This window comes from Mchenga conophoros, linkage group LG11 (genome assembly GCF_057382185.1).
Source record: "Mchenga conophoros isolate Kocher_MC1m ecotype Shallow Benthic linkage group LG11, M_conophoros_male_GT1.1, whole genome shotgun sequence".
NCBI classification, from domain to species: domain Eukaryota; kingdom Metazoa; phylum Chordata; class Actinopteri; order Cichliformes; family Cichlidae; genus Mchenga; species Mchenga conophoros.
Window position 1 is genome coordinate 4407131 of NC_140536.1, and position 25256 is coordinate 4432386.

Genomic DNA, 25256 nt, shown 5'->3' on the forward strand with positions numbered 1-25256 from the left:
AGAGGTAAAAGTGCTCGTTTCAGACAGAGGATAAACTGAGGAGCTGCATCAATGCTCAGTGCAACATAAGGATTATTTGGAACTATTAATGTTGCTCGTGCAAAGTTACTTTAGTGGCAAAAAGATCGAACTGGAAATTAGTATAATGTTTACAATCTTTGGCATCTGAACAGACACCAGACCACCAGCGACACATCTACAGTAGGTTTAGGGGCAGGATTACACCCAAACACAAAAGCTTTCAGCAGAAAACCTGTGATACCAAAATAGATGTATGACATATTCTAGTTTCTGAAAAGTTGCCTATTTAGAAAGTGGCTAAAAACACCCCAACCTTAATGGTTTGCTAATGCCATGGTGGTTATTACGAGGTGCACATTTGTACCTGAATGATTCTTAAGACCTGCGTTACAGTTCAAGTTTGATAAAATACACAATCAGAGCTTTAATTTCGTAATGCGAAGGTTTAGAAATGCTCCTTTGACACTGCGATACAAGCCCTTTGTTCTCCCTTTCACAGGCCATGTGAGAACCATTTACTTTGGCAAACGCCATCCTATTCATTTAGAAAGCCTCTGTTAATTATGGCAATATGCAGTCGATTATAAGATGTAGTTCATGTTGGTACATTACAGCCAGTCAGGGCAGAGCGTCAGTCTGCTGAATTTAACAGCATATTGTCTCTAAGAAATATCACATAATGAAATTTATAATCTCCTGCTGCTGCAAATGAAGACACAGTCAATAAAAATAAATGTGGGAGCATAATTCCCTGTTTTATGAGAACGCTTTCGCATGCACATTTTTATTCTCGTAGGACACGGTGACAGCAGCCTACCATTCTCTCCACTTCTTTCATTTCCCTTCTTTCGTCTTATCTGTCCGAACATTTTTTCCCCTCTTTCTGTTCCTGTCTGCCTTCATCTCCGTCTCTCCTCCCCCCTCCGCTCCCCCCTTTCACCGCCTGTTATCTCTGCCATGCAGTTGACTGCTTCTGTCCTCTGGGTGTCAGCATTCGCCTTATCCTTCATTCAGCCACACAGCTTTGTGTGAACCCGTCACCACATTTTTCTGCCCGAGTTTCATGTTTTCCTGATTATTGCCTCCTGTCCTCTTGTCTCTGTCTTTCTTAACATCTTCACTCCCGCTCTCTGACCCCCACCCTGCAGCTGCCTACTTGTTTCCTCAACAGCTGTCAACATATTTCTATTTTTTTCCTTTCCATCATAGCTCTGTGCACACATGCACATACTTACTCAATCAATAAGTCTGCAGTAACTGTAGCCATAAGAGCTTTATGTGTGTGTGTGTGTGTGTGTGTGTGTGTGTGTGTGTGTGTGTGTGTGTGTGTGTGTGTGTGTGTGTGTGTGTGGTTAGTGGCAGCTATTGATGATTTCAAAGGTGCAGAAACTGGAGCTGTAACAGGAGATGCCCATCCACTTATCCCATCACTCCAAATAGGAGGTGAAGGTGACTTTCAGGAAGTTCATTATGGACCCAGCAAAAGCGCATGATTCACATGCACGGAACTGCACGGCCACCGATACCCCCCAACACACACACGAGTGCAATGAAGGAGAACGTGTGTGTTTTTGGAGACAAGTGAAGGTCAAAATAAAGAGAATGTTTTGGAAGGAGGGGCGAGTTTAAGGAATACAGAGGTGAGTTGGACTCTGCAATCAGTCCTGCTACCAGGGAGCGTGCTGACAAAAGACCCCATCTGAATTATTGAGAATATAATGAAATGTCCTTGCAGAGGGAGAAAGACAACACTGCATTACTCTCCTCCCATCGAACCCACATCCCCAACCGCACCCCATCCCCTCCTCACCCTTTCTGACTCTGATTACTGGGAAGAAAAGGGAAAAAGGAAAAAGAAAAGAAAGTTCACAGTCTTGTCATTTCTTCCATTTTTCCCCCTGAAAAAGAATGAATCTTATCTGTAAATGGACCCACCCCCCTCTTTTTCTCTTGCCTTGACAAAGCCTTCATTCGACAGAAAAAACGCGCCGGTCCCCTGCTCCAAACTGCAGTTCATGTTTCTCTATATTCATGAAGCATATTTGTTCACAATAAACCCAAAATGATTCAGGAGAGTAGCTGAAGGTTATTATGTTTCACAAGGCTGGCTTTAGTCCCCCAAAAAGAAGGACTTTGAGAAAAAAAGTGAGCGTTTGGTTCTCGTGTATATCTACTCTTTGTTCAGCAGGGACACATACCAGATGTCTAAATACCCAAGCTCTGTCAGCTTTATTTCTTTCATTTAGCAACTAATAACAAAGATTTTTTAGCACAATTAAAAGCCAAAAATCATCTATTAGAAAAGGTTTGGGAAGCGTTAGGGAGCGTATCAATGAAGCCTTCAAGTGCACTTGTAGTTTTTAGTTAAATATGTATATTTTCCTAATCCTGTGTGGTTTGTTGGTCACCTGGTAGATCAATCATTGAGTCAGTACTCTTGTTGGATTTGGTGTAAATGTACCGGCAAATAAAAATGAAAAAATAATGACTTTGACAGGGAACTTATTTAGGGGGATCAAATAGCAAGGTCAGGGAACAGAATTTCAGGGAGCTACGAGGTGCTCATATGAATTTTATATGAGGTCAGAGGTTTGCTCCAGTGTAAAAAGAACTTGGAGACACAAATAAAGGTTAATAGATTGTCTCCTGAGATGATCTATCAAAAAAAATAACAAATATGTAGTTTTATTCTTTAAAAATCAAAGCTCAAGGTTGCTATAACGGCAGGAATTGATGCGTTTACTGGGGAGTGTTTTGAGACACAGATTAATGCACAGTGAAGTGCAGTGTGGCTTACACAATACTGTGGAGCTCTGTGACACAGAGAAATAAGATTATGTATCGGGATTTGGTATATATGCAGTACTTGTTAGTAGATAAATTCATTGTTGCTTTGGCTCCTTTGATTACTTTTGTTGGCGATAAGAAAACTACAGAATGTTATCCTTGAGTAGGACAGCATGCTGTATGAATCAGGCTCACTCTGTATCTCACTTTTTATTCCTCTTTGAATTCTGTTTTCTTCATTACTCCTTTTTCTTTCCTTACTTCAAATATGACATGTTGTCTCAGGCGTTCATGCGATAACAGCCCTAGATGACGGCAACATCTCGTTGTCATGGTAATGACATTCCCCTTCTGGTGACTGGACTGGCACTAACACACAATGGCAGCTCTCTTAGTCTAGCCTTCTTTTTTTTGCAGCATTTGCCACCTACTTTACACAGAAGTGCACTAAAAACCTCCACAGAACACACTTAAACTGATTACATGTCATCACATGAAAGGGGTCAGCCGAACCCAACAGAGAGCATTACGTGTTCAAGTGGACAAAATGCCATGTTAGCTCGTCCTGTGGAATGTCATCAAGTGTCATGATTTGAGGTGTCTGTTCTGCCATTTCCTGTTATACCGTGTAATCCCTGCTTTAATAGGTTACCATCACATTTTTAGCTAACCTGTGTCCTGTGAGTTAATTACTCAGCCCAGGATAAACACTCCTCTGTTCCACACAAACCCTTTAGCCATTTTCTGCAATTCTGTGCTTTGGTCATTTTCTAGCATTTTCTATTCCTGTTTGGGATGTCTTTGAATATTGTTATTTTGTTGTGTTCCTAGTCTAGTTCTTGTGACCTTTTGCCCTTTTTTGAACCTTGCTGGAATCACCTTTAGCTCATTGCACTACAGATTTACACACTGGAGCTGGTCCCTGGTAAAGTGTGTCCTGTGTTTGGGTCCTAATCACTCTGAAGTTATTACACAAAAACATCAGTATCTGATTGTGCTCATGTGCTCAGTCAAGTTTATGTATTTTTATTCCTTCTTTTTCTAAGGCCTTTAATGTTTCTGCTCTTGTTAAAGTGCACATACACTTATGACTATATGTATCCAGAACTGCTGTTTAGTTACCTAAGTAGTCGTAGTAGTAGTATTCTGTTAAATTTATTAACCGGATGGAGAGTTTCTAATGGTCCACTGGACCATTTCTGAATTAACTCATTTAAGACTTTAGTCAGTTTAAATGGAGAAAAGCCTTTGAGCTAGTTTGGGCAGATCTGGAGCTACACACAAACATGCTTCACTCTCCTCACATCATGTTACCAAACACCCCCTTCCAATTTGGAGTCCTATTTATGCTTTAAATTTTCCATCACTTCTTCTGACATATTAATGTCATGGTTGACCTGCATTGCTCCACGCTGTCTCAACCCCTCCACCACCCGAGCATCCACCTGTAGCCTTCAGGGATGTTTACTCATCACACCCCAGTTTCTGTATATATCATATTTACAGAGTGATGAGCTTGAAGCTAAAAAGCAAACTAACTTCATTTTTCTGCTCTAATAAAACGTGAATTGTGTGACTTTATCATTGCTTGACAAACAAACTCATTCCAAAGCAGTGCAGCTTTCCAAAAGTAGTTAAGAAAACGTATGATACATAAGAATCATAAAGACAGCAACTTTTAACCCAACTCTTTATTTATAAACTATAAATAATAGAATGAAAATGACGTGCTATTTGTGTAGACTTGGCAATTTAAAGAAAAGCTGCATTAGTTATGTACTATCATTCATGTATAAGGTACAAACACACAAAGTGCTTGTGAACAATGGTAATAGATATAAGCTGTGACATGCCCTGAAGTAAGAGTACAGTCAAATTTCTTTTGCTGTCTTCACAGATAAATGGAAAATCCAAATGAATGGGTAACTGTACATCCAGTTTTCACCTTCTTCTTCTTTTTTTTTTTATCAACGGTCTTTGTAGTTATCATCAAATGTTCAAGACAATAGTGTACCTCCTGTGCAGACTATAACAGCAGTGCCTTAGTGGATGCTGCCCCAGTGACAAGCAGTTGTAGTTCTCATTGAAAAAAAAAAATTCTGAAAAGCTGTTTCAGCTGTTTTAAACCGAGGATAACGTATCTCTCATTTTCTGTGCTTTATGGAGTAAGCACATTCTTACTCCAGAGACACGTGTGGTATGGATCTATAAGATCTTATTTCTAATTCTATCTATGCATTAAATATCCTAAATTGTTTTTCATCCTTCACACAACCCCATATCACGTAGATGCAGATCATTTTGTCCCCAGTACTCAGATACATCCCAGTATGAGTTAAAATCTTCTCTTTTTCCTTTCTATTGAGAATCACCTTTGTGTCACATTACACTTTGTGTTCTTCAAGATGAATCCCTCTAAGTGGTTAAGTTCTGGTCTGGTGTCACCAGTCATATTTGTTTATTTATGAGGAACCCCATTAGCTTCCACAACAGTGGTTGCTAGTCTTCCTGGGGCCCAAACCATCAAATACCACCAAATAAAACGTTACACAATGAGTTGGATGCAAATTGTCCACATAATTTGGCTCTTAGATCCACAATAAGGTTTTACAATTCTGAAAATGTAAACATGTGAATATTAAAAATTATATAAAAAAGCAAAAAACCCCAAAACAAAACACTCAAACAAAATACACAATTTCCATTACAAGTGACATTACCCTCTACAATTTTTACAAATAAATTAAAAACTGCCTAAATAGGCATATTGATGTGGGTATCAAAAATGCAGTCTCCACACGGTGTCTTATTTTGGAAATTGACTGAGTGCTGTGTGCATTCCTGGTCTGATTTCCTGGCTAGCTAATCTGCTCCATGCAGGTTGTCACAGCAACCTCAAAGACTCTAAGCAAAGCAGCACTTGTGGGATTGCTTCTTAAATGAGCTGAGGCATGTCATGTGGAGTCCAGATCACTGCTTTAAGTGGCTATGCTCAGTTTCTTTCAGTTTGCCTTGCAGTTTGTCATTGTGGCTCATATACATGAATTAATGTTTACCATAGTAACAGAATGGTAGCCCTGCTTGTAATGTGTATTATTTCATGTGTCACACAACTCCCACTCAAATAACCTGAAGGGGGGTAAATGTAGCATGTTAACATGCACAGAAGAATCAGCATGTTGGCTCAGGGAGTTGGAATGGCTTTATTACTGATTGGCTGCACTCCAAATCTTAGGACATGGTCCTCAGCAGGAAAAGGGTGGAGTGCCCACTTCAGGTCAGGGATGAGTTCCTGCCCAAAGTGGAGGAGTTCAAGTACCTCTGTGTCTTGTTCATGAGTGATGGGAGAACGGAGCAGGAGATCGACAGATGGACTGGTGCTGCAGCTGCAGTGATGCAGTTGCTGTACCGGTCCATCGTGGTGAAGAGAGAGCTGAGTGTAAAAGTGAAACTCTCAATTTACCGGTCGATCTACGTCCCTACTCTCACCTATGGTCACAAGCTGTGGGTAGTGACTGAAAGAACAAGATCATCGATGCAAGCGGTGAAAATGGGCTTCATCCGAAGGGTGGCTGGCCTCTCCCTTAGAGATAGGGTGAGAAGTGCAGCCATCCGGGAGGGGCTCAGAGTAGAGCCGCTGCTCCTCCACGTTGAAAGGAGTCAGTTGAGTTGGTTCGGTCATTTGACAAGGGCACCTCCTGGGTGAGGTGTTCCGGGCATGTCCCACTGGGTTAAGGCCCTGGGGCCGACCCAGGAATTGCTTGCTGGCCTGGTAACACTTTGGTGTTCCCCCGGACAAGCTGGAGGAGGTGACTGGGGAGAGGGAGGCTGCACTGAGTTGAGTTGAGATGTTTTAAGTTGTGTTCCAGTACATACTGTGAACTGCACTGAACTGGTTATCCACTGAATGAGTGCAGTCACATGATCAAATCCAGTTTCACAGCCATAAGTGAACACTTGGACCCCACCAGGTCAGTCTGCTGACAGCAAACAGATATTGACTGTGATCGCTGGTGCTGCTAATTTCATCTCTGAAGGGAAAGGAAATCATTTACACTTTTTTCACTGCAATTTGTCTCCTTCAATCCATAAAGTTTGACTCATAACACTGTCATGGTGAGATGACACACAGCTGTAGAGGAATCGAGGTGTGTGTGCATGTGTGTGTGTATATTTGACTCTTTCGACTGAATCAAGCGCTCTCCACAGTGCCCTCCCTCATTCAGGGCCTCACCCTAAAGGAAACTGATTTGCAAGTAATTAAAAACGTGTGTGTCTGGATGTTGGCCAACTTCATGTTCTATTCATGCAGATTAATACATATTTGCCATCGCCTGAGGGGGCTGAAAGGCATCTGTCTGTGACGTTAAACATTTATGAGCATGCAGGACACACACAGTGAGAGAAAGAGAGACAGAGATATTCTGACAGTGCTCTGCCTGCTCCTCCTCAGATCAGCACACATCTTAATGGAGCACATTAAATCAGAATGGCCAAACAGGGAATTTCAGAGTGACAATGGCATTCATCATATCTCTGTTTTAGAGGAAAAAATCTCCCCTCAGATCCTCCTTAGCTGCTAGATATCATCAGTCTGATGCAGGTTACTTTTTTGTGTGCTAAATTGTGTTTTTTAATGCTGTGGCCCCTTTTGGATAAACCAGATCCTTCATGTGTATATGGATAGTTTGGTAACTAATTCTTGGACATCAGACCCTTGACAGATGGTGACAGTGACTCTTATTTCCATTGCACTGTGGTCTAATGATGGAGGACGTGTATCTACACCTGCCTGCTATATGTTCTCCCCATATGTCTGATGAATGCCAAGGCACAGTGTCCAAAAGAGATCCACACAGACTTGCAGTGCAGGAGTGCTTCAGGCAGGCAAAACTTTGCCCAAACGTGTGTGTCCTGTACGACATAGCCTTGTCAACACATATCGTCTGCAGTGGCCGGTCCAGGCTTCTTTTGTGTAATGTAAAATCCTAACCTGTATCAGTCATACTTTGTTCCTATTGGCTCACTCTCTAGTTTTATGTTCACTTCATGACTAAATTGCCGTCTCTGTCTTCAGGATTTTTCCAGTGTGACTTTTTGTGGACGTGCTACTCAATACTGGACTGCACTTGGACTTTGAAATTAACCTTCTTGCCCACTCAAGAGTTTGCCTACCTGTTATTCATGCAACTCATTATTCATGTAAAGCTCAAACTCTTGTGCCTGGGTCCATCCACCTTGAGTTCACTATGACAAATGAACTTCTCAAACTAGCAACATGGACTTTATGTAGAAGAGAGCAAGGTCTGATCCTCTGCTTTACCTCCTAACCTTTGTTTCCCTTCAACTCACCTTACAGTTGAGATAAAAAACTAAAAAACAAATTGAGACCTGGGGAGATCTTCACAAAAGATTATTTTGCCTGTCACCTTTGTGAACATGGCTTATGAAACTTGGACCCTGGAACTTTCTAGGGAGGATTGTTTTTCAGTTGGTTGTCCAACTTGGTGTGCTGCAATATCCTGAAGATGCTTGGACGTCAGTAGTTTATGTGTTTTGTGCATTCGTATCCCAGGATGTCAGTTAATGTTGTTTTGTCAGATGTCGCCTGTATCTCCCTATATCAGACAAAATGATGGCCCTGTATGGTGCCTTCAAGAGCCTTTCAACTTTAGGTACAAAACTTGGTTAGATCTGGGGAATGGTTGTTGTTTCAGTAAAATCTGCTCCTTCACAATAGTAGCAGTAATAGCAGTTTTGTCTCTATACATTTTTTTTCCTTTAAGCACCATTAAAATAAGGAAAAGCCAACCGAGCCAGAGAATGGATGGCTACATTCTTTGTTCAAGAAACATCAGGTTTGCTGTTATTTTTAATATAAAGAAGAGAGGAAGTGAGTGCTCTGTTTACACCTTCATTATACTCCTACCTAGAGGCCTAGTAGTGATTTTATCTGTTCTCAACAACCTACAGTGCTGCTCATATTACACATACAAATATATAGATAAATGAAAGAACTCTGTCAGCTGTTTCAGTATTAATTAATAACATTTATTGTTCTTGCTGTGAGTTGAAGGGAAACAAAGGTTAGGAGGTAAAGCAGAGGATCAGACCTTGCTCTCTTCTACATAAAGTCCATGTTGCTAGTTTGAGAAGTTCATTTGTCATAGTGAACTCAAGGTGGATGGACCCAGGCACAAGAGTTTGAGCTTTACATGAATAATGAGTTACATGAATAACAGGTAGGCAAACTCTTGAGTGGGCAAGAAGGTTAATTTCAAAGTCCAAGTGCAGTCCAGTATTGAGTAGCACGTCCACAAAAAGTCACACTGGAAAAATCCTGAAGACAGAGACGGCAATTTAGTCATGAAGTGAACATAAAACTAGAGAGTGAAGCTTAACATTACAACTGCAACTTAACAATCTGGCGAAGGTAGATGGAAGAAACCACTGTGATGAAAGATGACAATCCTGATCACTGTCACTCCTTCTAGCAACCGAACCAAATACTTTCCTAGGGGCTAGGCTAGAGGTTACAGGAATCTATCTAACAGCAGGCAAAACAGCAGGTTCTTTCAGATATTTCACATTAATCCCTAATTGTTAATCAATCAATGATAGAAAAACCTTTGCTCTGCTCCAGAATCAATTAGAGCCTGCAGGGCTTGCATGTTTTGACCAAAACAAACGTTTGCTAGTAACTGTAAACTTGGTGGGGGATTTGCCTTAGCTCTGCCTGTCGGTACAGCTACAGTTTCTGATGGGTGTGCTCTTTTTTGTTTGACTGGTCAAGTTGCAACAAAGTGAACGGTCTTTACAACTACTGCTCCCTGGAAAGGGGAAAATTTCTTGGGGACCAAGCATCCTGCAAAGGAGGTGGTGAAGGCTTCAGTAGAAGTTGTGGTTGGAGGTTGATGTGAAGTATTGTCAGCAGCTGGAGGTTGCAGAAGAGCTCTGATTTGGGCAATGGGCTTTTGGAACGTCCTGAAATATATTCTTTTTGCATTGGATATAGTTCTTGTTTATGTCAGCTAAGCATTATTCCCTGGTTAGTGCTAGCATTTTGAACTGTTGTTGTGTCTGCAGAACCTTAGCCTGTCAGAACCTGTCTGTGAAGGTTCTCAGTCATCCAGGTTATTGTAGTCTAAGGAGCTTGGAAAGAAAAGTGTCTGCACTTCTTTAAGTGGCTTGAAAAGCAGCTTGAGGTAGTAATACAAAGGATAACTATTCTGACAGGTAATCACTGTTGCAACTCTATGAACTCTTAAGTATTAGAAATAGACAGAATTTTAGAAATTACTTTAAAAGCTAAAGGTTATAGTAACCACCTTAACACTGTGTAGAAATGTAACAAGGTTAATTGCTGATTCTAACAGCGCCCGTCTCGATCCTAGCTCATTTTCACGTGTTTTGATGTCATTTTATATTATGTTTCGTGTTTAAGTCCTTTTTGGTAGTCTTAAGTTGATTCTCTAGTGTCTAGGTTGTTCCTGTTTAGATTTGGATTATTTAGGATTCCCCCTTGTGTCTTTGCCCTCTGTGTCGTCGTCTGTGAGGCTCTGATTATATTTATTGTGAGTTCTTGTGTTTCCCTTGTGTTTCATTTGGTGTTCCCTGCCTGTCATGATATCAGTGCTTCCCCAGTCATGTCTCTGTCTATCTGCAACTCTCTGTGTGTTCCCATTACTTCCTGTTTTACTTTGGTAGTCTCCTGTCTGTGTGCACCTTGTTTTGCTTTGTTTCTCTTATTTTGAAGGTATCTTGTCTCGTGTGTTATGTTTAGCTTTGCGTCCTCTGTCTCGTTGTGTGTAATCTGCCCCAGTTGTGTTCCCCATGACTTTCCTGTTCTCTCGTCATTCCCTGTGTATTTAAACCTTTTTCTTTTCTTCTGTCCAGCATTACGATCTTCCTCATACCTGTCTGTGTGTTCTGTCTGCCAAGCCTATTTTGTATCTTCAAGTTTAGTAGATTTTTTTCCTAGTGTTCAGCATTAAAGCTGCTTTTTGAGTTACTTTTCACATCCTGGACTCTGCATTTGGTCCTCCATTCCTGCCTGCCACGCACAGTTTATGACAGAAAAATTCAAAAATTCAAAATTCTACATACATGCAAACCTTGTCATCACAGTATGCTTGACTGACCTAACTCTTGGAATGTAGGCTTCCCAGTATGAGGTAGGGCTGTGTTAGCATCATTATGGCATACATTTTGCATCTGTTTTTATTTGTCATTTTTTTAAGATTGGAGATGTTCAGCTCCAAGCTGTGTTTCTTCCTACACACTATATGCCTTGGCAGCTCTTCAAAACTGAAGCTTTGCACAGAGGATTGTAGGATTTGAAGATCACTCTCCATTAGATGAGCTCAAAAACACATGGCATTACAAGTGAAAAACACTGCTGCTAAGTTAACACACAGTAAGTAACCACTACTGTCTGTGTGTCTCCAGGTGGCTGGAGTGTGTGGGGCCAATGGGCACAGTGCAGCAGCGAGTGTGGTGGAGGGATCCAAACCCGGATTCGGACCTGTCGGTCACCTCCGGAGGAGTCGTACCTGTGTGAGGGCATAGTGGAGGAGGGCCGGCCCTGCAACTCGCAGTCCTGCACTGGTAAGCTCCTTATTCTTCGTGTTCATTTTTCTATGTCTGTCAGTGAGGGTGCTTTAAGCTCTGTGGGTAAATACAAGTATGTGGTGTGTCCAAACTGTGCTTTTACAACTACTTTTTCTTTACCTTTCCTTTCTTAACATCTTGTTCATGTGCTTATGTATCCATTCTCTGTAAGTCAGAGTTGTGACTTAAAGAGTGCATGTTGGAAAGGGGACTTTGATCGATGAAAAATAAGAATGACATGGTCAGGTTTTTAGGCAGTATGTCAACATCATTAGCCCACAAATGACTAAAGGGACATGAAAACAACATCAGAGTTCTGTTTTATTGAAGCCATTTACCAAGAGCTGCAATGTTTCACTGGTTAGAGCTTTCTTTATTTGTACAGAACTGGCGGTGCATGACTGACAGCTAAAAAATCAGATTACACTCATTACTGTTGATGTTATTGCATGTCTTTTCTATTTAGTTATGCCATCACAAGGAACATTATACAACAGCTGACAATATAAAGAGACTACTGCGCACACACACAGCACACTAACACAGACAGCACAACACAAGTCCCAAGTTTGGCTGATGCTGTTCTGGGTGACCAATCACGTCACGGTTGTGTCCCAAATATAAGGCATTAATGAAGGAGCTCTGGTTGCTAACCCCCGCCCCTCCTTCCCCCGGCCTTGCCTCACCCCCCTTTAGGCAAAGGTCGCCATCTCTCTCGCAGCCAATCGCTTCGCTCGGTGGACAGCCGCAAGCGTGATGACGCAGACAAGCCCCGCAGTGGACAGCAGAGTTCTCAGACAGGTAAGACAACGGGACGCAGAGGGATCCCATGCATCAGTCACTGCGGCAGCTTGGGTGATAGCAGCATATCACACAAAAAACATGACACCCACAATAGAGAGAGTTGCATTCACTTACAGCACATCTATCAAAATCTCCCACAGTAGTGCCTCGTCCGCAATGGACTAATTCCAACATGGACCCTGCCTGAACATGGTAAAATTGTATTTTTGTGAAATTATGGCAGGACATGGTCCCCTGTCTGTAAAACAACACATCAAATGAAGTCTTCCTTCTAAGTGATACTCCACCCAAAAGTTCAACAAATTTGGATCTTATTCATGCTTTATTTGTGAGGAAGACAAATTTCATTTCTGTCCTTAACCCTTTCATGCACGAATTATGACAACCTCAATCAGGATTTTTTTTCTTAAGTATTTTTATTCATCTTTAGGCATGAAAAAAAGATTTTTGAACTTCATTTTCTTTTAAACATGTACTTTTCAAAAAGTTTTGTACATGTCCACTTAGGTGGACAACATACATTTTGACTTGTGAATTTGACAAACGAATGAACAATATACGCTGTGTGTTGTGTTTATGTGCAAGTATACCATCAACACTGACACAAATACAAGAAAACAGCCTTTGAATAGCTGTCCACTGTAGTGACCACTATGCGTGAAAGGGTTAAAATATAGAGCTGGAAAGTAGCCTAGCTGAGCAGTGTTGGATAGAGTTCCATGTAAAAATAGCAGGTTGCATTACAAGATTATTGCCATTTACAAGCCCATCTGTTATGTTATGGTTTACATTTTCCTCCTGGTGTAATGACTTTATTTCATTGGATAGTCAGTTTTCATTTCTTCCTCCCACACAATGGGGCAACAACGAACAAGGAAACACTGTAACATATTTATTTACTATATATTAAAAAATAATATATTTAATTGGTTGCTTATTTGAACATTCAACTAAATCGCATTATTACAATGCGTAATCCTACTTTGTCATAGTTATACACCCACCACTGTAGCATAGCTTATAAAATTAGAAGTCAGTGGCAGACACACAGTATTTAATTACTATGGTGGAAGTATTTCCCCACGAATTCCAAACATACACGGTGACATTAATATGATATTGTAACCACAAACCTTCAGAAGGTTCCTGCACTCCTGGAAGCTGCTCTGGAACATAACTACATAACAAATGTTTAGATTTAACTGGATCTCAACTCTCACTGCTAAACTGGGCTAATCACCTCCAGAGTCCACCTGTGGCTGGGGTTGTTGAACCCTGACCAAGCTGTCACAGGGCAAAAGACATGGCACACCCTGGACCACAGCTATTGGTCTTTGGAAAACAAGACAACATACAAAGCCACTGAGATCTGTTGAAGATACGGGGGTAAAATTTACAGCAAAGATAGGTTTTGAGTGGAGTATTACTTTTATTTGCTAATTGATTCCCTACTTCCTGTTTACTTCTTTCCCTGCTTCCCACCTGAGACTGCCCACTTTTCCCTTATTGGTAAAGTGACCCACTGAAGAGGCAGTCGTGGGCAGTGAAAAAATCGCTGACATATCCAGAGTCATGGGCATTAATTTCCACTGGAAGTCGATGCCAAGGATATGACATCAGAAACTCAGCGAAGGAAAAGACCAGCAGCAGACCAAAAGCTGGGGCCCATTTCAGGGGCTGTCTCCACTGAAGGACAACATTTGGGAACTTGTGTAGAGCCTTAGAAATTTAACTTGGACAGGAAAATTTCACTTTCTTGTCTCTATTCTGTAGTGGATTTGAAGACTGACTAGGCACCATTATCTTTGTCTGCTAAAGAAAGGACATTTATCAACACCTTTGGAACAGATTCATATACTAGTCAGGAAAAATTACGCCTTTAATGGAGGCAGCCCTTAAATGCAGCACAGCGAGAATGTACCCTTTATCAGAGCACAACCCTTCCTCTTTTGGCCACAGAGGCTAGATCCTGCATGATAATTAGTTATGGTCCTGTCCTTTCCTTTCGCTCCTCTTTTTTCCCCTATCCTCCTTTACCCATCCCTTCCTCCTCAGTAGACTCAGCTTCAGGTGAGGAGTGGTCATCGTGGAGTGTGTGTTCTGCCACATGTGGGGAGGGCTGGCAGAGTCGCACTCGTTTCTGTGTGTCCTCCTCCTACAGCACCCAGTGTAGTGGGCCACTGAGAGAGCAGAGACCTTGCAACAACTCTGCTGTTTGTCCAGGTAAGCTCCCACCCCCCACCCCAAAATCCCTCCTGCTGCCTCCCTGTGCTCACCCAGCCCTCTCCAGGACCCTGCCTCACCCTTACGAGACCCACATGATTCAGCGCCACAGTTGCAGCAAGTCTGTGGCCTATGGGACAACGTACACCTCACCTCACAAGCATGACTGGGTTTGCGGTTTTAGAGATTTTAGGATATTCTCACACTCTCATACAACCAGAGCAGACATACTGGGAGACTCCTAAACTTTGAAAGTACAGTGACCACATTGAATTAGCACAGATTATCCCAGATAACTGCCCACGGTTCACTGTGGCAGTGAAGGTATTGTGTTGTCTTGGTGTTTGTCTGTCTATAAATCATACGCTAGCTGCTCTGATTGCAGTGCACGGAGCGTGGGACGAATGGTCACCATGGAGTCTGTGTTCATCTACCTGTGGCCGAGGTTACAGGTCTCGAACACGAACCTGCACCCCTCCGCAGTTTGGGGGAGATCCATGTGAAGGGCCAGAGAAACAGACCAAATTCTGCAATATAGCAGTCTGTCCGGGTAAGGACCTCAGATGTGATTTGATTTCTGAAGATTTTCATGGTAATGTTAATAATGATTTAGGCCACTTATTAGATTATTTAACATCATGCCAAACCCCCACCCACTTGCACTTATGTACAGTGGGGCATAAAACATACAAATTTAACAATCACTCCCACCTCACACAGCAGTAAGCCAAGTGTGGGGAGGTGAAGAATAAGAAGAATTCAGGTTATCTTTATTCCTTAAGCAAAAAATGTAGTTGCTGTATCTGCATGTTTGTGAGTGTGAACATGACATTATCTTACATGTGCACAAAGGTCTGACTGTTTCAAAAGTCTGCGACTATGAACGCTACTGGGCATGCTGTTTTAGAGTTCTGAGCACAACCCTGGAAACACAAAACTAGTTTACCTAAAACATACTTAACCTGTACTTTGTCTGTTCAAGCAGCTATAAGATGCTCCAGTAGAAAAAATCATGTTAATGTGAAAAGTCTGCTCAAGAATTGGAACGGTACAACTCTATTTATGGTAAATGGCAGAGGTGGGACCAAGTCATTGTTTTGCAAGTCTCAAGTAAGTCTCAAGTCTTTATCCTCAAGTCTCAAGTCAAGTCTCAAGTAATGTCAGGCAAGTCAGAGTCGAGTCTCAAGTCACTGGTGTAAAAGTCCGAGTCAAGTCACAAGTCTGAAATTTTGAATTTCAAGTCCTTTCGAGTCTTTAAAAAAAAAAACAACGAAAAAATAATGTTGCAGTTATATGCTAAATGTAAATATTAGACCATGTAATTTTAAATCTGTGTTTTTCTCAACACATGACAAAATAGTGAACTTAGAAAATATACACAAATTGTGGAATTGCACCTCTTTAAAATGCAGCTCAATTAAACCTAGCTCCAAGAATAATTTTCACCGACAGTTCTGAGATAAGCTGCATGTTATTCTTGGATGCGCTTGTAGGACCGGCTTTAAAACCGCATGACAAAAATATCATACACATTAAAAAAAACTGTATCACCAACGTAGCCTGGACAACATTTGCTAGTTAGATGAAGTCAGCTATCTCATCGTAGCATATTTATATGCATATTTATAATCATACGGTTCTTGGAGTGAGTGCATACACTCATGAAGTTTAGTAACTTCAGGTCACTGCAACAAGCCCAGGTACAGTTTACCGACGGATGGGTGCAGGACCTTGAAATGCACCGTGTAGAAAGTAAAGACCATCGTACGTATCATAAGTTTACCAGTCTCACAAATCGTCGTCATAAATACACATTCATTAACCGTTTATTAATAGGACCTTTGAGCTCAACGGTAATTAATTAGTAGTGGAAATAATTTCTGGTAGCATCACAGAAATGTAGCAGTGACAATAATATTGTATGCTGTAATCGTACTGGACAATTAGTGATACAAAAAACCTGTTTTATCCTGTGAATAAAAGTATATGTTTTTGTCAATGTACCATAATAACAGAAGCGAAACGCAATATTGTGTCAGGACAATTCACTATTTATGCACAATAAATAAAGGAGCATAGCGCGACAATTTCTGTTCAGCGCCAGACTTGCTTGTAACCTATATCACCAATTATGTTAAGAAAAATGACGTATTAACTACTAAAAAACACTGACCTTCGTGTAAATGCTTGGAGCAGACTAACCTGTGAGCTGGAGTGTTCTGGGACGTTATATTTGATCTTTGAATGGCTGAAATCCAGGCCATCCGTCGCGTCTTTGTTACTTCGGAAACATGGCTCGAACAATTTCTCTTCAACGACGTAATCCGATAACAACCGATCTCTTTACCCGTCGGCTTCCCGTGGCTGTCATGCGACCGGCTATTGCAGTTAATAATACAACAGCTTCTTGACATTTTTGTGTTTCTTTTTATCGCTGTGATTTCAATTGAAAGCCTGCGTGCGCTAGTACCTCTTGCCACGAGTTCCCAGAATCCTTTGCGGTTCTACCCGTGAATGACGTCACATTTTCAATCTCTATATAATATGCGTGTTAAATTTTATATTTGGGGTAAAATATCAAGTCTTTTCAAGTAAACCGGTTCAAGTCCAATTCAAGTCCCAAGTCATTGGTGTAAAAGTCCAAGTCAAGTCACAAGTCTTAGAACATTTTTTCAAGTCAAGTCTAAAGTCATAAAATTAATGACTCGAGTCTGACTCGAGTCCAAGTCATGTGACTCGAGTCCACACCTCTGGTAAATGGCCTGTATTTATATAGCGCTTTACTAGTCCCTAAGAACCCCAAAGCACTTTACATATCCAGTCATCCACCCATTCACACACACATTCACACACTGGTGATGGCAAGCTACATTGTAGCCACAGCCACCCTGGGGCGCACTGACAGAGGCGATTATAAAATGTGTTTGTTGTATTTTGAGTGTTATAGTATTTCAAACAGATAGCGTTCTCTTTTGTTCTGTTTTCTTGTTGCTGTGGTGACCTTGGCCTCTCTCAGTGGATGGCGTCTGGAATGAGTGGTCCAGCTGGAGCTCCTGCTCTGCCTCCTGTTCTAATGGAACCATGCAGAGAACCAGGGAGTGTAATGGCCCCTCATATGGGGGTGCTGAGTGCAGAGGCGAGTGGCTGGAGACTGTCGACTGCTTCCTTGGAGAGTGTCCAGGTAAGAGAGCCAGATGCTAAGTTGAAGAAAGATAGTTACTTAACTCCACATTTACTACAAATTACACAGACCTTCAGATAACTAGCATTGCATTTTATAGTATTTCGTAATGACCTAAATTCAGAATATTTGATTTCCTTTTCTCACTTCTTTAATAAAATTTGGGTTTTTTTTATTGGAGAGCTTATTTTCAACTCCATGTTTTTATTATGAGGCTATACTAGGTTATCATTGTGACAGAAGAACAACAGCATGAGTGAAAGTAAAGATTGACAAGACAGCAGTGTGACCTGCTGTGATGTACAGTTTGGAGATGGTAGAACTAACAAAAATACATGAGGATAAGCTGGAAGTGGCAGAGTTGAAGATACCCAGATTTGTATTGGGAGTGATCCAGATGCACAGGGTTAGAGTGAGGACATCAGAGATACAGCTCAGGTTAAGTGCTTTTGAGACATAATTGGTGAAGCAAGGCTGAGATTGTTTGGACATGTGGAGAGAAGGGATAGTGTATATAAAAGATGTTGAATATGGAGCTCCCAGGCAAGAGGAAGACCACTGAGAAGATTCATGGATGTAGTGAAAGAGGACCTGCAGAGGGATTAGTGGGAAAGATGAGGATGCTAGGGACAGGGCGAGATGGAGGTGGACAATCCACCATGGCGATCTCTTTTTCAGCCAACTGTGCTGAATGAGATTTCATAAATATAAAAACAGAACATTGTGGTCCGCATAATGGTTAAATTCACTTCATTGATAGCAAATGTGTAAAATTTACATGTTCCTGTTGTATTTCATTATCATTATTCACTCATTCTCTTAGTGGATGGCAAGTGGCAGACCTGGTCCTTGTGGTCGGGTTGTTCTAAAACCTGCGGAGGGGGGAGTCAGCAGAGAAACCGGATTTGTTATGGGCCCTTTTTTGGAGGGCAGCCTTGTCCTGGAGAGCGGGAAGAGGTCCGCAGCTGTAACAAAAAGAGATGCCCAGGTCAGTGGGTGGGCGCAGTTTGCTCCACTACATCAAAGACTGAAAAGTGCACTACTTAGACAGTCTACCTCCTGGTTATGTGATTAATACAATTGCATGACACACTTTGATGTTTCTCTGGTAACAGAACCACATGAAATATGTGGAGAAGACAACTACTCTAATGTTGTGTGGAAGATGACTCCAGCTGGAGATACAGCAGCAGTACGCTGTCCTCCCAATGCCATGGGTGAGCTCTTCCTGCATGTAGAAAGATTACATTTGCATGTCCTGTAAAAGCATGATGTAACAAGGGCTCACCAAATAATTGAAGGTTAATCCTCATGTGTTTCCCCATACAGGGCTTATCCTTCGCCGCTGCACCCTGGATGAGGAGGGCATTGCCTACTGGGAGAATCCCACTTATATGAAGTGCATTTCTAATGACTATCGCAGTATACAGACTTTAGTGAGTCTAAATAACTTGCAAAAGATGCATATGAAGATATTGCAATGTTTTAGCTGTGTCTGGGTAAAAATGTATGACACATGGCATACATGTTAATTCTTTTTTTTCATTAAGTCTAAGTTACATTGAACTGTTATTATGCTGTGTTATCACTTTTGAAAAAAAGACATGGATACTGCTGCTGTGTTGACCACTAACTGTGAAAACTAACAGAAGCCACTTTCTCTGCTAGACTCGGGAGCATCTGTCCAAAGCGCAGCGTGGCCTTGTGGGAGATGGAGTATCAGAAGTAATGACAAAGCTGAGGGAAATATCCAGTGATGGAACCAGCTATAGTGGTGATTTGCTGGCCATTGTAGATGTGCTGAAGAACATGACAGAGATCTTCAGGAGGACATATTACAGCCCCAGCAATGAGGACACGAGGGTGAGCTGGTACACGGTTTTACCACTGTGCTGCAGCGTGTAATACAGTGTGAAAGTGTCTTCTTCCCTTACAGGTAATCTCTTAAGATCCAAAAGGTCACTGGCAACCCATGTAGGGTTAGAGCTAGGATTTTTGTCTTGTTGTCTAACTCTTTTGTGCCTCCTTCTCTAACACCAACCTGTCACGGCTCCTCCCTGAGCCTGGCTCTGCTGGAGGTTTCTTCCTGTTAAATGGGAGTTTTTCCTTCCCATTGTCGCCAAAGTGCTTGCTCATAAAGGGTCATATGACTTTTGTGTTTTTCTCTCTATGTATTGTAAGGGTCTACCTTACAATATAAAGCGCCTTGAGATGACTGTTGTTGTGATTTGGCGCTGTATAAATAAAATCGAATTGAATTGAATATTCCTTTTATAGAGTTTTTGCCCTTTTAGAATACCCAAATAAAAGTGTATTAAACAGAAAAAAAAACCTACAATGGCTACATATAATGCGAAACACTGGTTGGAAACTGTGGATTGAGCAGGTTGGTAATTACAAACAACCTCTTGGCTGGAGGATAGCCATGTCCCTGCAAAATGACTTGGGCAACTAAGGCAACCTTGTTTTCATGCAGGAGTATAAACAGAATAGAACCAGCAGAGTTAAGTCCACTAATCCAAAGAGACGTGGTTGCTTTCAGACTTGCATGCAGACTGACTGCAATACACTGGCAATCTGTCTATCTTTCTAAGTTAGACAGCAGTTATTTGCACACCATTTGAGTTACACCATGATGTTTTTTGGACACAGGTTACCTCCCACCCTGTGCAATCTCCCTGCGATTAAAATTTGTTGCCCAGTGGTTGATTGTGTTGATGATGGCTGCAACTACTTGAAATGAATGCAAAAAATAAAAAATAAATCTGAGCAATCACCGGCTAACGAGTCATAATACAAAAAATCCAGTCCTAACCTAGACCCTAGACAGGTCGCTGGTGGCCTGGTAGAGGTGAAAGACACAGGATGACAAATTTATACATGTTGATATTCAGTTGATGCCTTCTGCTCTCCAGCTGGGAAAGGCTGTGTTCCTATACCCACCTAACAATGTAAATTGACTGTTTCTTATATAGAACCTATGTTTTATACTACAAATGTATTGAATAAGAGGAATAAAAAAGATGGATGAATGGATATTCTATTTCAACGTGCAATCTAGGCTACAAAGTTCAGTTCAGTTCATTTTTATTTCAAACATATACATTCACCAATATTTCATAAAATCATTCCATGCAGTTGTTTGAAAAGGAGTAGGCAGAAGTATATACTTATTTAGCCCTACCCCCTCAGGTTTACATCCTCATCATCTAAATTTGAACAACAAAAACGTATACAATGCCTTCAACTTTGAACATAACATTACAAAAAATATTTTCTCATATTCAACTAAAACTATATTTAGATTTGCTAATTTACAGAAGAAAATAAAAATCACTTTGACTGCTGTCTTGGGTTAATTGCATTTTCTTCATTCTTACTTATTTAAAATTTCTTTTTTGAGTTTTATTTTAAACTGGTTAATATCACTACTGACCTTTTATTTCTTCTTTTAACTCATTCCAGAATTTAGCTCCTGCTATTGAAATAGACATCCTTTTCAATGTTGTTCTTACTCTTTGTTTTTTTTTATTCTACTTCCCTCTAAAATTATACCTCCCTTCTCTTTCTAAGATTTCGATTGGGAGCATCCCTTTCCTTGCCTTATATATTATTTGCACTGTTTTAAACTTCACCAGATCCTGGAATTTTATAGTTTGTGTCTTAATAAAAAGCACACGTTAGTAAAAGTATATTGTAAAATATGCAGTTAAATTTTTTTGCTGTATTTACTTCTTACTGATGAAGTTGTAAATCCTATTTTGTCCTTTGTGAGATTTTAAAGATCCTCTAGTCTCTCCTTTTCTGAATAGCAACAAACTTATAATTTCTGGCTAAAAACTGTCCAAATATTTGTCCCTCAGATTCTGCTACATAACCAAGTTGGCAGCCACTAAGAAGGGTCTAGAAGGATTTCAAAAAACTGAATGCAAATCATTTTTTTCCTTTCCAGAACTTTGTGCAATCAGTCAGCAATCTGTTGATGGAAGAAAACAAGGAGAGATGGGAGGAAGCACAACTGGTTAGTATCAGCCTCTCTTTCTAAAATAGGACCTGTCCTTGTCTGTAATTGCAGCTCCTTTTGAACTTTGTGAGCAATAATAACTTCAACAATCAAGGAGAAATCCTGATGGCAGCAGAGATGACAAAGACACAGGTGGACAAACAGCCCACCTGTGTCTTTACAGACAGAGGAGAAGTGAAAGGGGAATGCGAGAATTGCTGAAAGACAGAAATAACTACAGATAATGACGCAAACACCCACTCATCCATCTGCTGCACTTATTCACTCTGTGCCTCCAACAAGCTGTCCAGCATCCGCCTGTTCTCAGGAATTTCAGCATGCAGACAGAGAAATAATGCTAAATAAAACAAGCTGCTCTACTCCAACTGCTTCAGATATCTTAAAATGGAAATGGCACACTCTGTGTTCCCCCAGCATGGTCTGAATACACGAAGGAGAGCGAGCATTAGCATTTCAACCACTTTACTTTACTATCGTTATTATCTTCAACATTGGGGAGTAGTGAATCACATCTGATTAAACTAAAAAAGATGCATTTTGCATTTTCATGCTGATAGTTCATTCATATTTGCACTTTTTAAAATAATTTTTGTGCCATTTAATACTACAAGCAATATGAGGTTCAGATTCTTTCATAATATTGAAGCCCCTCTTTGATCTAGGCTGTGTCGAAGGCACTCGCAAACGTTCAGAGACCTTTTGAGTTTGAACTGCTTTTGGCCTCTGACTAGCTTTACAGTAGCACAGCCATTTCTGTCAGCGGTGATTAACTCCAACCGTGGCAGCCCTGCTTAGAAATGTAAGGTTTCCTAACTTATTTTGCCATTTAAAAAAAATGTGATTTGATGTAATAGCAGATGTTGCATCACTGCAATGTATTTAATCAAAAAGTCAAGCTTTTAGCCTTGAGGCCTTTATCACAGCCATTTATTTCTCATCACCTGCATTCAGTAGAACCGTGTGCCGTCTTTTTCTTCAGTATTGAAAATAAGAACAAAGCTGCAGTGTATTTCCTGTCATCAAAAAGAAAAAATGGTGATGTACAAATTGTAAATGTTCATGTTGGTTATAGTAGTGTGGGCTATAAGACATTGTGACACTGAACTGAAACAGGACGCTATGGCAATACTTGTCTCAAATTCCAGATTTCCTATAAAAGGCCTTTTGTGTGTCAAGTGCTCGAACAGCATTTCAGAACATTTGCCTCAAATCCATAATCCTTTTTCTTTTATTCTGCTCTCATGTGTCTCTGTTTTCTCAGCTGGGGCCAAACATCAAAGAGCTTTTCCGTCTGGTGGAGGACTTTGTGGATGTCATTGGCCTGAGGATGAAAGACATTCAAGACATGTGTGAAGTCTCCGATAACCTAGGTCAGTCTTATCTCCATCTAGAAGATCTCCACACCTCTCCCTTTTTATCAAAGAAATTCTCCTATCACACCTATATTCTCTGAAGATAAATCTTCATAAATGCAATAGCAACCACTAAAAGTGAGGACACAGGATGGCAGCCTGATGGTTAAAGACATTTCCTTTGGGTTCAGTCTAAAAAAAAGCTCCATCAACCAATGGCTATATGCCCTGTCAGATTTTAGCCCATATCAGTTTTTGATAGAGGCCAATAAGTAACAGGAAACTGCAGAGATAAAAGACATATTTCAGAAAATAAAGAACATTACTATGCTTTTTTTCTTTTTTGAAAAAAATGTCAATCATTTTTGATGCATTTGATTTTTCTGGCTCCTGACTGACAAGAACAAGGAGAACCTTTTTCCTCTGATAAAAGACAAGACACGGTATTATTTCTGCAGCCTATCCCTGGAATACACCTTCAAGCAAAAAGTCAAGCAGACGTGCTCAAATCTATACCACAATCTTCTCTGATAAGACAATAGTGCTAACCAGCCTGCAATGAATTTATTTTAACTAGTCTTTGTTAAGGAACATACACTATACTGCATGTACAGTAGAGTACAAAGAAGGCAGCACACATTCAAGCTGACCTGGACATTTGCATTGTCACATTCAGTTCCTCCTGGTAATGTCTGCAAAAGTTCAGCTCTACAGTGCATGTGTGAAAACAGCTATAGATAGAACTAACAGAAAATGAAGTAGTACATTAGGAATAAATTGGTAGCTATAGCTGGTATCCCCAGTGGTAAAGCTTTTTAAATGTCAAATATTAATTCAATTCACAAGCTATTTTATTTAATTGGATAGCTATGTACCTCCAGTTTTCAGTGATTTAAAATTGCACTTTTGTAAAACTGGGCTTATTACTTTCACTCGGGGGTGAAGGTTGGTGTTGGAAACAAAACACGTGAGACAGAGATGTCCTAGCCTTGCATCTTATGAAGCTTTAGTCCATCCATTTGTTCTCTTTCACTTATTCAATTCACAGTTTGCTGGAGCCTATCCCGCTACCATAGGCTGAAAGGTGGGGCACACCCTGGACAGGTTGCCAGTTTGTCACAAGGCCAACACAGAGACTTGACAACCGCTCACACCTACAGTGTCAATTTAGAATCACCAATAGAGCAAATGGTACAAGCGCACGCAGGCTTTCACAAGAAAACAGTCACACAGCGATAAAAGGAAACACAAAAAATGGCAAGAAGCTGTTGTATTATTAACCGCAATAGCCGGTCGCATGACAGCCACGGGAAGCCAGCTGTTTGTTTTTTTTTTATCAAATTCTGTCGTGGAAGAGAAATTGTTCGAGCCATGTTTCCAAAGTAACAAAGAGGCGACGGATGGCCTGGATTGCAGCCATTCGAAGACCAAATAACGTCCCAGAACACTCCAGCTCACACGTTAGTCTGCTCCAAGCATTTCCACAAAGGTAAGTCTTCTCTTGTAGTTATTACGTAATTTATCATAACACAATTGGCGCCGGTGTGTGTGGCTTGCCGTCTGTCTCTGTCAATTTGTTTTTGTTTGTTTTGTTTTTTACAATTTGTGCCACCCAAATCAACTCGCGACTGGTATATGAACGCTAAAAACTTTTGGATCTTTAATATTTTCTGACAAATCAGCAAGGACAAACAACAGGGTATCCCCTATCCCTGGCTGATGTTCCTGATGTTCCTTCTTACCTGCTACGCGGAGCACTTCCTCCTGCTCCAACACATCGTCGCAGACGCCGCGGTAAACGTGCCGGTCGGCTAGTGAAGCTTAAAGCTTGCCTTACTTTTTCTCTAGCAGCTGCTCCAGTGGATTATAGTCTATTCCATCGCATCCCAAGGCATCTCCTGGATCATGTTGCTCCTTGTCTGGTTCCTGTCGTATGCTCGAGTGGACGTGAGCCTGCTCGCCGGTGTTTTTCATGTCTTGGGCGTTGTGGAATAAACTTTGTGAATTTGCGCCCATTAAGTTGGGCTTCACAGACAACTTCCGCCCAGACTCCAGCTCCAACGAGGATGGGTTTTAATAAATGTCGGGTCCATAGCAAGTAAAACATTTGTCTTAAATGATTTATTTTCTTCAAATGGATTGGATCTCCTTTTTGTGACTGAGACATGGATGAAAATGGGTGAGTCTAGCTTCATTTCTGAAATATTGCCCTCCGACTGCTCATTTTTAAATGCTCCAAGGATATCAGGTAGAG

The 25256-nt window shown here is 41.0% G+C and overlaps 1 protein-coding gene across 11 annotated transcripts in view; it reads left to right on the plus strand.

The window, feature by feature from the left end:
* adgrb1a (adhesion G protein-coupled receptor B1a) overlaps positions 1 to 25256 on the plus strand; it is a 215461-nt gene that overhangs the window by 92430 nt on the left and 97775 nt on the right. For 8 of the 11 annotated variants that reach the window (XM_085290572.1, XM_085290565.1, XM_085290567.1 and 5 more), the window contains 11 exons: positions 11257 to 11415; positions 12115 to 12219; positions 14278 to 14445; positions 14831 to 14995; positions 17462 to 17626; positions 18450 to 18614; positions 18742 to 18843; positions 18956 to 19062; positions 19295 to 19489; positions 21579 to 21647; positions 22912 to 23020. In XM_085290572.1, coding sequence (XP_085146698.1) covers positions 11257 to 11415; positions 12115 to 12219; positions 14278 to 14445; positions 14831 to 14995; positions 17462 to 17626; positions 18450 to 18614; positions 18742 to 18843; positions 18956 to 19062; positions 19295 to 19489; positions 21579 to 21647; positions 22912 to 23020 — 1509 coding nt within the window. The remainder of the gene's footprint in view (positions 1 to 11256; positions 11416 to 12114; positions 12220 to 14277; positions 14446 to 14830; positions 14996 to 17461; positions 17627 to 18449; positions 18615 to 18741; positions 18844 to 18955; positions 19063 to 19294; positions 19490 to 21578; positions 21648 to 22911; positions 23021 to 25256) is intronic. The other 3 variants (XM_085290568.1, XM_085290574.1, XM_085290571.1) reach the window with 2 other exon arrangements.